Raw genomic sequence first — 15,541 nt, 5'->3', positions numbered from 1 at the left:
ATCAGTGTTCTTCTTAACTTTTTGTGCATGTTCCCTGAGCCGCTCGTTGACGCATCTCCCCGTTTGACTAACGTAGGTCTTACCACATGAGAGCGGGATGGCATAAACCACGCCGACGGCACACGGTACGTAAGAAACACCGTGTCGTATTTGGCATCCAACTCTGCTCACACCGAAGGTGCGGGAGCATAGCTTCGAAAGCTTGTTCGGCGCAGAGAACGCCACAGGGACACCATGTCTGGCAGCCACCTTCTTGAGCTGATGCGTGACCTCATGCAGATAAGGGATAACCACTGGCCTCAACTTTTCCCGTACGGCCGCCGTCCTCTAAAGCCAGCCTTCTGAAGCCAGCCGCATGCGAGGGTGGCTTTAGAAGCTTACCACATCAGGAAAAGAGCTCAGCTTTGTATCAGCGATACATCCTTGTCCCTCCATTCATCTGAGTATGAATTCGTGTCTGCGCGTACCTAATACACCGACTTCATCTTTGTAACACGTCTGTTTTCAACTACTGTTGTGCGCATGTAAGGCTGCCTTGGGCGTATATATGCATTTGGCCCATAGAAATAAAGCAGTTGATAGTCAGCGCTTGTGTGTTTTGTGTGTTTGCGCTGTTTTCCTTTACCTCAGGAATATGTACCAACTAGGACCAAATGAAGTGTTATTGACGTTCCAGTCTCGTCATAATTACCAAGGGCTCATTATCCTACAGTAAGCCTGCAGCGTTTCCTCGTGTATCCATTTATAACCGCAAATTTTGACACGGTGACTTGCCTCGTGTTTGTGGGGCATGTAAGCTCCACTGGTGATATCTCATTGAATTTTGCAGCTATATTTATTTTTCTTCAGCGCCTCATCCACAGAACAAGCCCTCGAGAACGATATTTTTTGTGCTTGAAGTGTAACCTACCGTACTATCCAGGCCCAGAGTGATGAGCATCAGAAAGAAGAGAATAGACCAGAACACTGATCCCTTCATGGTAGCAATAGCTTCAGGATATACTATGAAGACTAATCCAGGACCTGAAACGACGCAGAAAAATATCAACGTCAGTAAAACAATATGGGCGACAAAAGACGACGCATTAATTTCTTTCATTCCTATGCTAAGAAGTGGTTTTTGTTTACCTATTTAAAGTATGCAGAGTAAAAGAAAACGAGCAAAAAGTTATTAGCCAGTTCAATGGCGTAATGAAGGTAGCAAAGAACTGATACCTTCAGAGAACTGTACAATTCACAGATTAGTTACCCATGCTCAAGTGAAATCAAAGTTCAACGAGACACTGAAGTTGCGCATGTAACTATAGATGTGGCCAGAAACGCAATGAGATGTATGGCCCGCAGAAAAAGGGCCGGAAAAGACGGCATAACTGTTGATCTATTAAAAATGCAGGAAATGTCATGTAAATGTCAACAAACTTCACATGTGCCAATTAGCTGGGCGAATGTCCACATTAATTAATACCCAAGACGGAAGAATTAAAGATTAGAGGAATTAAAGACCCATCAGCTTACTCATAACATATAAAATTAACCAAGTTAATATCAAACTGGATAAGCGAAACACAACACATCAACCAATGTAGAGAGCAAGCCGGCTTTAGGAAGGGGTTCTCTATTATGAATCACTGCTATGTGATCAATCGGGTAACGGAGAATTCTGCTGAGTACAACAAAGCTCTTCATGAAGCTTTTAGACACAACAAAAATGCCATCAACTAAATAGACACGTCAGCAGTCATGGAAGTGTAACGTCACCAAGGAGTACATTAAAGCTATTGTAATGGCGCCTCTGGAGGGACAGAGAGAGGGAGCTGTGAGAGAAGAAAACGATGACCTGCAATTTGCAAATGATTCTCAGGACTTGCTTTACCGGCTCACTGCAACCGCCTGAAGGCTTCAGGAAGGGTCCAGGAAAATATGTTGTTGATCAACAGAGATGTAGAATTCAAGTACGAAACCAATCACATTAAAGGTGGTAGTTCCAATTAAGCAGCAGTTCCGTTTAAGCAATTTCTCTTCATTAAGAGTCTACTGTATTCCGAATTTAAATGGCTATCAGGTGTTCACTGAATGATGGGTGATGTTTGTTGGAGTTACATATTTCGGCTATTTGGCATTTAGCCGCTGTTCATTGTTTATGCCATCATTCGCAATTTTTTCACTCCATATAGTCATTCAGCGAGCCTTGCATCCCTCTGTATATATCGCATGATATTTACACTTCAGCTTTGCTGAAGTTTGGTGTTAAAACCAGGACATATATACTTTAATGAATTCATGCTCTGGGATAGTCACATAGAACATCTTCAAAGTAAGCTTGCACGTGTAGTTGGCGTTTTGAGAAAATTCCAGCATCTATTGCCAGAAAAGGCAAAGCTTACGTTGTACCACGCCCTGTTTGAATCACAGTTAAAATATTGCGTATTGGTATGGGGAAGTTCAACAAAAACAAATATTAGTAAACTAGTCTCTATGCAGAAAAATGCGCTTAGAGCGATTGCTGGCGTGCCTTACAGAACGCACTCTGAACCACTGTTTACCACCTACCATATCATGCACTTTACCAACATGTACCATCATCGTCTTTTACAGCTCTACAAATCACAGATTGAACGCGGCATATTGTTCTTATGTGAAGTCGCTAACCTCCACACCAACATTCTTTGCTACCTTACAAGACACCACGAGTACTGGTCTGTGCCTCACCCACGTACTAATTACGGCTTTCAAACCCTAAGCTATACATTACCTTCCTTGCTTAACAAGTTTGGCTTTACTCACACCTCGATACGCGAACTTTCCTTTAACTCTCTTCGAAACTTATTTCGTTAATGTGTACATTTTTGATGATGATTTGTGATTTTTGATTTTTAATGTGTGCACCTTAATTATATTTTGTGTACGCAACTTTATTTGAATATATCTGGAGATATAATGTGTTTGTAGTGTCACCCATTTTATTGTGCACCGTGTTCTTTTTTTCTGCTTTGGAGTTCTTGTTTGTTATGCTACAATGTTATCCTGTGCTATTTCTGTTTCGTGCATACCGCAGTGCCGATGTATACGGGGGGAAGGGAGCAATGTCAAGCCGCGACTGTGCGGCTTTTTTTTCCCTCCTCCTCAGCCATGTATATATATATTTTTGTATGCATGTCTGAAATAAAGACTCAGACTCAGACTCAGACATGCAAGACATTGCAGTCTCCCCGCTGCAAAATTGTGGTATTAAAACAGCATCTTACAGCCTAACTGTTGCTGCGTATTTTGATAATTAAGCTCAATGCATGGTATGTAAATAACCTATGAGCTTGCAGAATCTTCTGTGCTGTTTTTTAAGGTTTATTTATTAGAATAGCGCCTTACAATGGCAAATTCAGCCATTTCTTAACACAAGTGCAGAGTAGAAGTTGTGCAATATTATTTTGTGTTTCAGTTCAGGGGTCGCTGCTGGGGCTATATTTCGAGACGGTCACAATAACGAACAGTGTCGCTTTCAGTGACATGCGATCTCGTATGTCCAATAAGTGAAGTAACTAGTTGCGTGCCTTTGCCCAGCCATAGAATTATTGCGCACTCAAAGCGGCACCTCCAAAAGGACAGCCTCAGAATGCGGCCCCTGTTCGACAAAGTGGTTCGCAATGAACAATTAGGTCTGTATTGATGTAGCAGCACGTACAGCAGCATAAATCTTCTTGCATATTTATGATGTAAAGCCATGCACTTCTGCATTTCACAGACGCCATGATGTGGCTAGCATAGCATGATGTTCTGCTTTTTCTTTAACTCGTTGTTATGAAGAGCTCACAGGTTGCCCAAACCTAACCACATATGTATTTTTACTGTCAATGTGACTAAAATCTACGAATGGTATTGTTGGGTTAAATAATATGTCTTTAACATATCGTGTTGTCCGAACTATACATCAAAGAAATGACTGACTGCTACTTTCAGGGCACGTAATACCCCTACACCTATGCAGTTGAGAACTAAATGCAGTATCAGTACTGAGTGATTATCAAATTGAAATTTGTAGCTGGTTTTCTTCTGACTGGTGGTATGCACGTGTGGTATTTATATATACCGAGTATGCCGGTGTGAAACGCCACCACATAGAGAGCCCTGTACACCTGCTTTGAAAATAGGAAATTAGCTTCGATTAGAATAGTTATGGATGGTAGTCCGCTTACAGTTCCACAAGTTGACGTTTGTAAGTACGTATCAGCAGAAGTTGCTATTTTAACACACAAGCAGCCCCTGTTTTCATGTTAGTGCTAACAGTATTGCGTAGTGTACTGTGAAAGCAAACTCTGCTGTCCTCCCAGAAGATAATGTGTTGCATTTCTGTGCCGAAAATTTCACTTCCTATGCTGTGAGAACCTGCTGTATTTGTGCTGAATAATTTGATTGAACTGTTAAACTTCGCTAGCTGACACAAATCCAGATGGAGCGCTGTTAACTGCACGTTCATTACGAAGCTCGGCTTAAGTTTCTGGGAGGGTGGCGAAATGGGTTTGTTGGTCAGTCACCGTACAAATGGTTTGGGGATAGCGCAACAAACATGGACACAAGAATCGCCCATGTGTGTACAGCGGGCACGACGGTACACGACACTCATGCGAATTGTGATTTTCGTAGTAAAAGTCATATTCAACAACACCTTTAAGAATGTGCTTTAAAGATGGAACACATTGCACACCTATGTGTTCACAGCTATATTGAATTTTATTGAATGGTAGCCCTTGCCTCGTCCTCTTTGTTTCTTCTTCTGTCCATGTTTTTTGTGCTATCAAAATGACATTTATATAATGTTCATACTTTGCACGTAATACAGCAAAATGAGTTCATGGCTTAAGAAATTGCTCATGTTCGGCCGTTTACTTTGTGCCACAGTAAGTTACATATGTTTACACATGTTGTGTGTTCACCGTTTTTCATGGTATTTTGGTTACAAATAAAAAAACGTTTACAAATATAACACGGCACATAATAAAAGATGGACACAGGTCGACACACTTTTCTTGTGTGCCGTATTATTCGTGCCCCCGTTTCATCATGAACCAACCCCAACTCGCCAAATTTTCACTATACCCACAATGGTTCATTCGCGCCATTTTTCTTGCGCACAGCACCTACTCACAAGGGCATGCATGGTTGTTGCCCCACATCGGCCTATCCTGCTGTTCGCACTCTCCCAAGAGTACACATTTTGTAGACATAATGCGATGTTGCAATCATACGTGTACCGTATGTGTTCTACGCAGCACTGGAACGCTTGCCTGTATATGTGTGTTCAGAGGTCATGACAGTGCATCATACCTATCGACGTGTTTATGAATTATTCTGTGTTGTTTTGCCTATAAAAGTCATGTGCAACAACACCTTTTAGCATCTGCTTTAAAGATGCTGCACATAGCACCGCCATATAAATTATATTGCACTTTGAAATGACGAAGAAATATTTCTCTCTACTGATTTCCCCTTGTTGACCTAAGGTCATTTCTCCTTTAGACTGCCTCTTCCTATCACCGCGGCAGAAGTAATATGTGCTGGCGACGTCTCTCTCAAATGGTTGAATAGCTGCGGCTTGAATGGCATGAAAAATGGTATGACAGGAACTGTACAATGGAACACTTGGTGACGCAATGCCACATTGTTTCTGAATTTGTGTTGGTACGCCTTGCTTTCAAGGAGTAAATGAAATGGGGCTGAACATTTTCCTTAGCCGCATCACACAGGCCAAGGTCTTGGCCCAACGTATGACAAATGTCATTTTAATGAAGTATTACTTTATCGTAAACTGAAGAATAAATAATCCTTCCTTTTATGAGAAGTAATGCTGTGGTCTCCTTAGTGTTCATAAAGTCCCATTACTCTTCTTGTCATCTTGCTTGAGAAGGTACAGAGAACGTAATTTCTAGCCCGAACATTTAGTTTTCAGGTTTCTTGTTCTGTGGAATGTGCTCTGCTGTCAATCCAGGAACCTCTCAAATTAGTGCTGTGAGGCGACAGTGCCAGCCTGCACAAGTGCTTTTTTTCAGCGGGGCAACACAGCGTACAACATCCCCTCACCTGTACACTGGTGCTGTGGTAATTTAATGGCTGGAATTTGTATGCGTATGAAAGTGCACCGTTTGGCTGAAGCGAAAGTAACTTTTTATTTGCACACTTCACAATGCATGTATTCCAGTCACTGCCGCTGCCGAAATTGTTCAGTTCGCAAACACACCACCTTAAACTACAATTGTTTTCTGCAAATATGGTAGTCTTGTCCATCGTGAGGCCACACTTCTTGAGAAGTTTCTAAAGGACGCACCTGAAATACGTCTCAAAGCTGTTTTCGTGTTTTTGTCACACCTCGTCCTCTTCGCTTCACAATCCATTCAGTGACTTGGGCATACCAATTCATGCTGTCGAAGCAAGTGACAACAATCCGACATTGTCCTTTTCGTGACTGCCACTTCGGCCGTGCAGATCGCCTTTGAGTAAACGTGAAGTGTGCGACGAGGTGCGCAGTTAAACGCCGTGCACGCTATGCACTTCCATATAGCCGAAACACTAAATTCACCGGCGTGCCTTGCCCGCGACGATCAGTAGCCAACCAATTTCTGGACTGCTCATGTGACAAGCTGTTGCCCCGGGCTACACGCCGCACAAGCCACTGCTGGGAAATGTCCGCACGTGGGAAACTATCCAGAACTGCCACTAAAGGCGAGCGTATGTTCACATGGGGTAATACCATGGACAGGAGAAATTGATTCATTGTAAAACAATTTAGCTCTAAAGCGACAGTAACAAATGAAAACGTGGCTATTCTACCTATGTTTGTGTTGCCTTAGTGCTACCAATTATACGCTGAAGATTTTAATGTGAAACTCTAGAGCCCCAAGGCCTCCTTATGTGTTCACAGGGTGTCTTTTAACTCACATGATGGCATCGTTATATACGATGGCATCGTTAAATTGCACACATAGCATCAAGATGTTACTGCTCAAGTGTGTCTCACAAGACTTAAAAGTCTCGCACCTAATTCAGCAGTCGAAGTTAATATATAGCATTTTAGGCACTCCGTCACATATGCCCTAGTGCCAGTACCAGTCAGGCGAACGATTATTTTTAAGACTTGTGCGATTCACGAAGCATAGAAATATGGCATGCAAGATCAAATTTGCAGCAGTGGCTTACCATCGGTGGCAACGTCCTCGATGTCCTTTTGCAGCACGTGAGCCATATAGCCGAGGACCGAAAATATCACAAAGCCAGCCAGAAAACTCGTCAGGCAGTTTATTATGCTTGTCACAAGAGCGTCTCTGTAACGAACAAGGCGTTGAGGGCGTGTGAACGTAGTTTTCAGAAAGAAATAGCGGGGGACATTTTATAAACACATTACCTCACCCACTTTCTTGAATTAAAGTTCAATTCTTTAAAAGCGACAGAAAGAAGAGACGTGTTCGCGAACGTAGTGTAAGACTACCCTAATTAGTCAGAGACAGGGGATGCATAGAAGCATGTGTCCCCACTTCCTTTGAATGCTTTTGCGCTAAATTTTGTAATCGGAGAATGGTAACTAAGGCGGCCTCGGGCATTGCTGACGGTGACTTAGGCGGAACAGAGGAAAAACAACATTTCTATGGCTGTTTCTATGGTTATGGTACTGTTATCCTCTTTGCTAGTGTTTCCGCTGCCGCCTTGTAGAAGAGAAGTAGAAACCAATGTTAAAGGGGGGGGGGGGCACTGACAGTAAAATTTTTGTTTCTTATGCTTTAATTAATAGTGTTGTGTCTGATATTCGCACAGTTGAACCGTAAGCGGTATAACGCATCGTATATTTAATGTTAACGTCATTGAGCATGGCCACTTTCGAGGTCTTTCGAAACTGCCACCTAATGTAGTAAAAGATTAGCAAAAACCCCACGCTGGTTATGATGAGATCATGTGCGCTAACGTTTTGGTGGCGGTGAGAGCGCGCCTTGTGAATTGGGACCCCGCGTGCGGGAGAGATTGAAACGACGGAGGTGCTGCAGTATCGGGGTATGGCGCAGCAGGCACGTTATCGTGCTGAAATTTTTGCGATAGGACCGCCTCCCAAGCACCCATTATAATGTCAAGAGTGTGCATCTTCAGAAAAAAAACATGGTTGTTCCATTCGCCATAGGAATCCATGCAACATGAATATGAAACATGTCCTCGGAGAAGTAACTGAATGTTCATTTTACTCTCGCTGCTCCAGAGCACCCAGTTACATGACATTTGCACGTCGACGTCGTTGCCAGTGCACTCGAAGCAGTTGGAGGCAGAGAAACACCGTTGGTCCTCTTGGAAGCGGCCCTACGCTGACGAGGAGCAGACACACGATGGCGCGAAAGCCGAATCACGTAACTGCGTCGTCACTGATTCGAGTCACCGTGGGTGCCGCATTTCACCGACCAGAGTTACCTGCAGTATTGCGGCCTCTGCGTAAAAACCATCGCTGCGCTGAGACTACCGGAACGCTCGCAGTCGGCGCTCCTTTGTGTCACGATGCCATTACTCCTGGCCTCCGAGATTGGTAGCTGCAACGCGCCGTTGCTAGTGCTTCTCAGACCGTTCAATTTGCACGGGGAGAGCGTAATCAAAGACAGCCAGAAGAACGTCGCTGATGGGATGCTGAGCTTGGGCCGCGCACATCATGGCTTGGGCTAAGGTCGCCATCCCGTGGAATGTTCCTAGCCGTGCTTTCTAACGGTTCGAGTGGGGAATACGGTGTGACAGCTAGGCGAGCGTCACATAGATGGATTGTATGATCCAGGCTTTGTTTAAATCCGCCACTTCGCGGTGTTCTAAGGCGTTGACAAAATTACACTTATCCTTTTGGAAACGAGCCGAATGGGACGGCCGTAGCAAATGGCGCGTTGCCACAGATAATTGCAAAGGCTGCCACGCATGACTTCGATCTACCGCTCCCAGACGGCGATACCACCCCGCGAACCAAAACCTGTGAAAGGTAAGTGTGAGAGATAAAAATTTGCAGTGCCTTAGCTCGGCGATGCCAGGATATACGTAGCGTTACCAAAGGCTCAGCTGATTATTCTTAACTTTCCACATTGTCTAGGATTATTAAATGCGAAGTATCTTAAGGCCGAGCTCAATCCGGTGGTGTGCGGCGTGACCACCCTTACTGCGCATGCGCATACCCTCTCCACGCACCTCCTCTCCACTCACCCTCTCCACGCACCTCCTCTCCACTCACCCTCTCCCCTTCCCCTCTCCTCTTTTCCTCTCCCCTTCCCCTCTCCACTTTCCCTCTCCCCTCCCCCTTTCCACTCTTCCTCTGAAACGCGGGCTAGACATGCCGAAATTCTCTCCTGCGCAACCCGCGATGAGCTCGAGCGCATGCGCGTCCCCTCCCCTTCTCTCTCCTCTCCTACGCTACCCCCCTCTCGCCCGCCTGTCGACCGCGTTCCCCGCTCGCCCTGTGAGAATTAACGGCCAGGCTAGCTGGAAGATACGATGCGCGTAGCGTCCCTCTTCGCGTTCCACGACGAAGCGCCTCTCAGCTATGGTGGCGGCCCGAGAGGTCGTGGTTCGTCTCCCGTCAACGGAAGATTTCCTTCTGTTTTTTTTCCTTTGCTGCCTCATTGTACATTTTGTTGACGTATTTGCGTGACGGAAATACGTCATGAAAGTCTTGGTGAACCCCGGCATAAAACACTTTCATGTTAAAAAAAATCGAGAGCCAAAAATCTGGAGCACCAGGCACGCCCACGTCTAATTTGGGCGCGCTGGCGTACTTTTAAACGCTTAAAATAGCGTTCTCACCGGCTGGATGTGGAGCGCGTCTGTCCTGTTTGGAACTTGAAGCGCGAGACGCACTCTTCTGACTTTCCCGTCGATTCGGCGTGTCCCTAGCCAAAATAACCCGACAAACTGGCGAAAGTTATGTATTCAACGAAAGGAGAGAAGCGAGAATACCGACCCTCTATGTGCCCGTACGCAACACATTTGAGGAAATGGCTTGTTGCTTTTACGTGCGATTCCTCATTGCGCAGTGACTGCTCGACCACAAATGGCGTTCAAAAAGAATCACGCCATATCCACGAAGTGAATGATGATTGAGGAGCTGGCTCGGAGATAATCGGGTAAACCGTGAATGCTCCGTGCAATTCCTCTACAGTAATATAGAGACGTCACACGTTGTTATAGTAGTCATTGTGGTCAGGTTGTTGTCAAACCACAAGCGGCCGCAGACCTTGCAGCTGTGGCGGAACGTGTGATCAAGGAAATCGCGTTTGAAGCGCGCGTTGGTGCCACCAAGTTCAGGTAGCGACCGCTTTCGGCGCTTGGCCGTTGCATCCCGCACCCGTACCTCTTCGAGGTTCTCTAGCCGCCGCTTCCGCGCTGCTTCGGCTTCGCGGGCTGGTATCTCGGTGTCCGCACGACGCTGACGTCTTTCTGCGACCTCGCGAGCTTTCACCGTAGGGTCATGGCGGCGAGCCCGCATTGCTGATGCCTTGTGATTCCTTCGCTCCACCGCCTTGTGTTCTTTATTCATGTTAATAGTATCGAAGCGCACTGCCGGAGTGGAGCGAGCGCCGTATGCTACAGTTGGTTATTTTATATGAGGTTTTGCCTGCGTCATTATCATCATCAAGGCGCTCGAAGAACAAGAGGAAGGAGACCTCTTTCGCGCGAGCTGCGCCTGTAGCAGTCGCCTCTGCATCTAAGGTTACGCTTACCGCGCGAAACTTTGCCCCAGCTGAAGAACATGGCGAGCTAGCTCCTAATAAAATCACTTACTTGAGGTAGAACTCCTTTACTTATTCATTTTCAATGGAAAATGCTTTATTGCTGTTCAAAACACATTCGCGTTTGGTGCACCTTTGCACACGAACTTGTACCACTCACAGATTAGTACAGAAATGTTAAGTGCGGAGCACTTTAGGGGCCCGGGCTGTCGTATGCTGTCTTATGCTGTCATCGCTTGGCCTAACGCAGGCCAAACCGCGTATAGCATAGCGATCTGTAGCATAATGCAGAATTCATCTTCCTCTTGTTCTTCAAGCGCCTGGATGATATTAAGTGTGGAGCACTTTAGGACCCGGGCTGTTGTATGCTGTCGTCGCTTAGCGTAACGTAGGCGAAACCGCGTATAAGAAATACAAAAAGAGTAAGCAAGCGAGAAATACAAAGAGAGGGAAAGAAAGAGATAGATATGAAGAAAAATAGAAATCAATAGAAGTAAAGAGGAAAAAAGACAGAAGAACTCGAAAAGAAAGAAAAAGAGGAGCAGAGAAAGAGAAAACCGAAGAGAAACAAAGAGGGCTGCCCAGCTCCGCATTTCCTTCATGCTTGGCACCACTAGTGCGAAGTCGCCTCAAAAGAAATATTTGGCATAGTAACACACGTGTCGAATTTCTTCTCATGCAGCTTTGGCATTGCTCCCTGAGAAATACAGCGCCACTTCGTAGAAACAAACAACATTTTTAAGAATAGCTTTCAGTACCAAAGTTCATTGCTGATAATGCATGGAGCTCGGTTTCGCAGAGGCGACAAATGCGCCCGTTCGCAGCTCGAGAGCAGAGAGAATCAAAACCTGTTTAGTTTCATGGAACATCAGTTCCGCGAAGTAGAAGGACCTAGGCATTTGATGATGATGCCTCGCAGCATCGGAAGCGCAAGGACAGCTGGGATATCATGACCTCGAAAGCGAGGAAATTCACTTCTCTGAGAAGAGGGCAGAAGGTCTCCTTGAAATGCTAAAGGGACACAGGTCTGCCGTTCTTGATCGTAATGGACACTGGACTCCTGGCGACAAAAAAGAAAGGACCGACGGATGGTTTCTGCAACCCTTCTCTCCCCTTCCCTTTGAGTGCAAAAGTTACGGGAAGAAAGAAGGAATGGAAGGAAAAGAAGATAATATTCAAGCTGGCTAGTTTGTCATGGTCACAAAAGATTGTATCTTGTTTGCCGCGAAAGTCAGTTGTCAACGCTTTGCCCCAACGTAAGACCGCAGAAAACTTGATATCGTAGGAAGAAGTCAGAAGTGACATAACTGGGTCGCGCTACAGAAAGGTGTCCGTGGTCGTCTGTGTTATGAGTAGCTATCCACAGGCCTGCCACGCGCGATATGTAGTGGTGCTGGTTCATTGGTAGGTGAAGGCGCCCGATGATGCCATTGCTCTCTCGATGGCAAGCCATGGAATGATGGAGGCAGCGTGCCGAGCCGTCGTGCCGAGGCGAGAAAGCCAGCTTTTGAGGTGCCTGTTGAGGTCAGCAATCATGAGCTGGAGGCAGCCACACCACGCCACCCAGGGAGTTCTAACTGTTTCCGCTACAGTTTCAACCCCGACGTCTTGACAAGGGATTGCTCCAGGACACCATGAGAGCCGGTTGACACACGTGAGGAGGTGTATGCATCCTTGGCGGAAGAAATAGGCCACAGGAATTTAAAGTAGCTGCTGGTCGAAACAGCTCTGATCCGCGACAGCGCTGCCTGTGTCTTAAAGCGAAGCTGTTAAGCACGGCATGAAAACGGCAGCAAGAAGCCTCGCCGTGCCGTTGGCTAGCAACCAGCGCCTGGCTTCGCTACGCCTCGCCTCGCTATCGCGCCAGCTGGTGTGATTTCATGTCAAGCCGCGCATGCGCCATAGCAGCAGCTGCAGAGGAGCCGCGTCGAAACTACCGAAATGACTAAGTGTAACCCAGCCAAGTTTAAATAAAAGTTGCCTAGCAACCTTTCACGTAAATAAATACGCCATAAATAGATACTGCGCATATGCGTGTCCTCGTTATCGATATAAAAGAGCCGCGTGTGGTCGTTCCGAGGCATTATATAACCATGAGTCGTCCGAGGAAGCACCGTACACCAGAAGAAGACGTTGCCTGCCGCGAGCCTCGACGTGCTGCATAGCGAGAAAGAGATCAGCGGCGGCGATCTGACTAGGCTTCTTGAGTAAGGAAGCGGCTGACATGATGAGAAAAGGGTGCTCGATCCAAGCATCATAAAAAGGCTGAAAAATAGCCTTGCTTAAACGAAGTTGGAAGCCTAGTCTTAGCCAAGTGACCTAGCATTAGCCGATCAAGCCTCCTACTAGGATGGAACAGCCTCGCTGTTATAAAATTTGCGGGGCCGAGCGCAAGCTTTATTTTTTTTTTAGTCCCGGAGATGACACGAATGCCCTTAGAGAACTCAGAAATAAGGGAACGTTACCGAAGCTCACATTCCGCGAACGAGAAAACGTTCACCTTCAAGACTTCAAGTGTTTCAGGTCAGTGAAAGTGTAATAGATACAACCTTCAAGGAAAAAATGGAAATGCTTGACACGGTTAAAGGAGTGGTGACAGAAAACTTGCGAACCTCTGTTTTTTTTTTCTTGCTCTAATCAATGCCTACTGACTCGTTAATAGCAGCAATGAAACTCATTTGCCCCAGCGCGAACGAATGTTTAATTATATGCTCGTACGTGACGACCGGAGGCAGTTTCGATTTCAAAGAGCACTCGGTGGCCCCGTGACGTATTGGGCCTACTCGTTAACAATTACTATCAGGTGACCGCGAGAGCCAGTGACGTCCCTGGCCAGCTATTGCCATGTTGTCAGCGCTGCTGTTTCGTCTGCTATGTTGAGCATGGTGTTGAGCGTTGCGAGTGCTCGTTTCCTCGATCGTCGTACTACGTTGCTTATCTAGTGCGGCCATGAACGAAAGATCTGGGAGGAGTGTAAAAATCAGTCAGAGAATGTCGATTCACTTTGCGAATCTCGCCCGTACCTGCGAGTTTGTTCTTGTCATCATGGTCCAACTGAGGTGACATTTTCCGTGAGGCTTGGAGTAGCCGCAGCATTAGACGTGCTAAAACATTTAGGAGCTGGCTCGCCAGGTTCTTAAGCTGCGGCAAAGTCCCGCGTCGTAAGCGTAATCTTAGTTCCAGAGGCGACTGCTTGCTTGCTTGCTTGCTTGTTCCCTGTTGTTGGTTCTTGCCCACTGCGGGGGATCGGCCATGAAACCGGTGGTTAATTTTTTTTAAAAATAAAGAATGGGGAATAAATCAATTGCCGAAAGAATAAACGAAATTTTAAGAATGATTTGTCGATATAGAATAAGGAGCAGAATGATACAACAATATGAGAAACAATGAACGAATGAATGAAAGGAAGTCTGGAGTACCAAATGTCGTTCAGGAATAAGTGTCTCACCGAGAAATTCGCATGGGGCTTAGCAGACGTTCCTGTTGCTGAAGCCAAGAGAAGACGCCCCAAGGGAAAGAATATTTTGAGAATTCAGATTAATTCTTAAGTGTCTGAATAACATTTCGAAATGCTTTTTTCTATGCCTAATGAATCGACGGCAGGTAAGCAAGGAATTATCAATGTTTTCAGATTTCTGACAAAAATAGCACATAGGAGATGGTACCAGACCATACCTGTATAAACAAAAATTATGTGGGGGTATCCCGCATCGCAATTTCGTAATAGCCACTTCCAGTCTTCGAATGGGACACCATTTACTATTCCAGCCGAATGAAATATGACCATAATCGAGAACTGGTAATTTCATACTCTTGGCATGTTGAATTAAAGAATACTTCCGAAATCTCGAATCAGTAATAAAAGCTGTGTCAGGTACAATGGACAAAATAGGACCACCCAGAGACCACCGCGCGAGAGTATCTGCCATCTCTTTTATTAGCATGCCACAGTGACCTGGAACCCATACCAACCGCACGGTAGGATTAAGGAAGTGAATGCATTCAGAACGGGAGACTCAGAAGCAGTAGAAAATAAAGATGGATGTACATACTGCCAGCGAATAAGTAACTATAACAACTGATTACTCATTTACTGGTAGTTTTCGAAGGGCTAATATAATTGCGAGGAGCTCAGCCTCGAATATGGGAGTATAATCTGGGAGTCGCAAGCGCAGCTCGCGTGAAAGGGAAGTCTTCTTCTTCTCCTTCAAGCGCCTTGATGATGATATTAACGCAGGCAAAACCACATATAGCATCGCTAACTGTAGCATGCGCACGCTCGCGCGAAGGATAAGTCTTCTTCCTCTTGTTCTTCGAGCGCCTTGATGATGAGTCTAACGCAGGCAAAACCACATTTCCTCGATTTGCTCGACTACACAAACAGTGGCGATTATTCTCGAACTAACACGGCCACAAGCGATAAGGCTCGAATATTCGATGCCGCATGTATAAATGCCGACGCGCCTTACCGCAGAGCAGTTCATCGACGGCCGACGCTCTGTTTGCCGCTATGTACAGTGTGTATTGCTGTAGTTTGACTACACACACACACATTATATATATATATATATATATATATATATATATATATATATATATATATATATATATATATATATATATACAATAGAACTTACCGGTAACAGTTGTTATGAAACTTGTTGTAGCTCGATAATGCTAGTAGGGTGCCAAATCCGGGCCCCAGGGAGAAAAATATTTGTGTTGCAGCGTCAATCCACACCTGCAAAAAGCATATAAATGACTGAGGCCTGACCTAATAGTAGCGGTGCTGAGCTCTACAGAATTACCTCTGTAAC

General features: G+C 45.5%; 1 protein-coding gene across 1 annotated transcript in view; it reads right to left on the bottom strand.

Moving 5' to 3' along the window:
* LOC119390948 (sodium-dependent serotonin transporter) overlaps positions 1–15,541 on the bottom strand; it is a 256,502-nt gene that overhangs the window by 52,593 nt on the left and 188,368 nt on the right. The window contains exons 6-8 of the mRNA XM_037658659.2: positions 15,362–15,465; positions 7,186–7,310; positions 911–1,023 (exon numbers count right to left, since the gene is read on the bottom strand). Coding sequence (XP_037514587.2) covers positions 911–1,023; positions 7,186–7,310; positions 15,362–15,465 — 342 coding nt within the window. The remainder of the gene's footprint in view (positions 1–910; positions 1,024–7,185; positions 7,311–15,361; positions 15,466–15,541) is intronic.

Source organism: Rhipicephalus sanguineus, chromosome 4, assembly GCF_013339695.2.
Source record: "Rhipicephalus sanguineus isolate Rsan-2018 chromosome 4, BIME_Rsan_1.4, whole genome shotgun sequence".
NCBI classification, from domain to species: domain Eukaryota; kingdom Metazoa; phylum Arthropoda; class Arachnida; order Ixodida; family Ixodidae; genus Rhipicephalus; species Rhipicephalus sanguineus.
The sequence above is the reverse complement of the archived record's forward strand: the minus strand, read 5'-3'. Positions and strand labels throughout refer to the sequence as shown.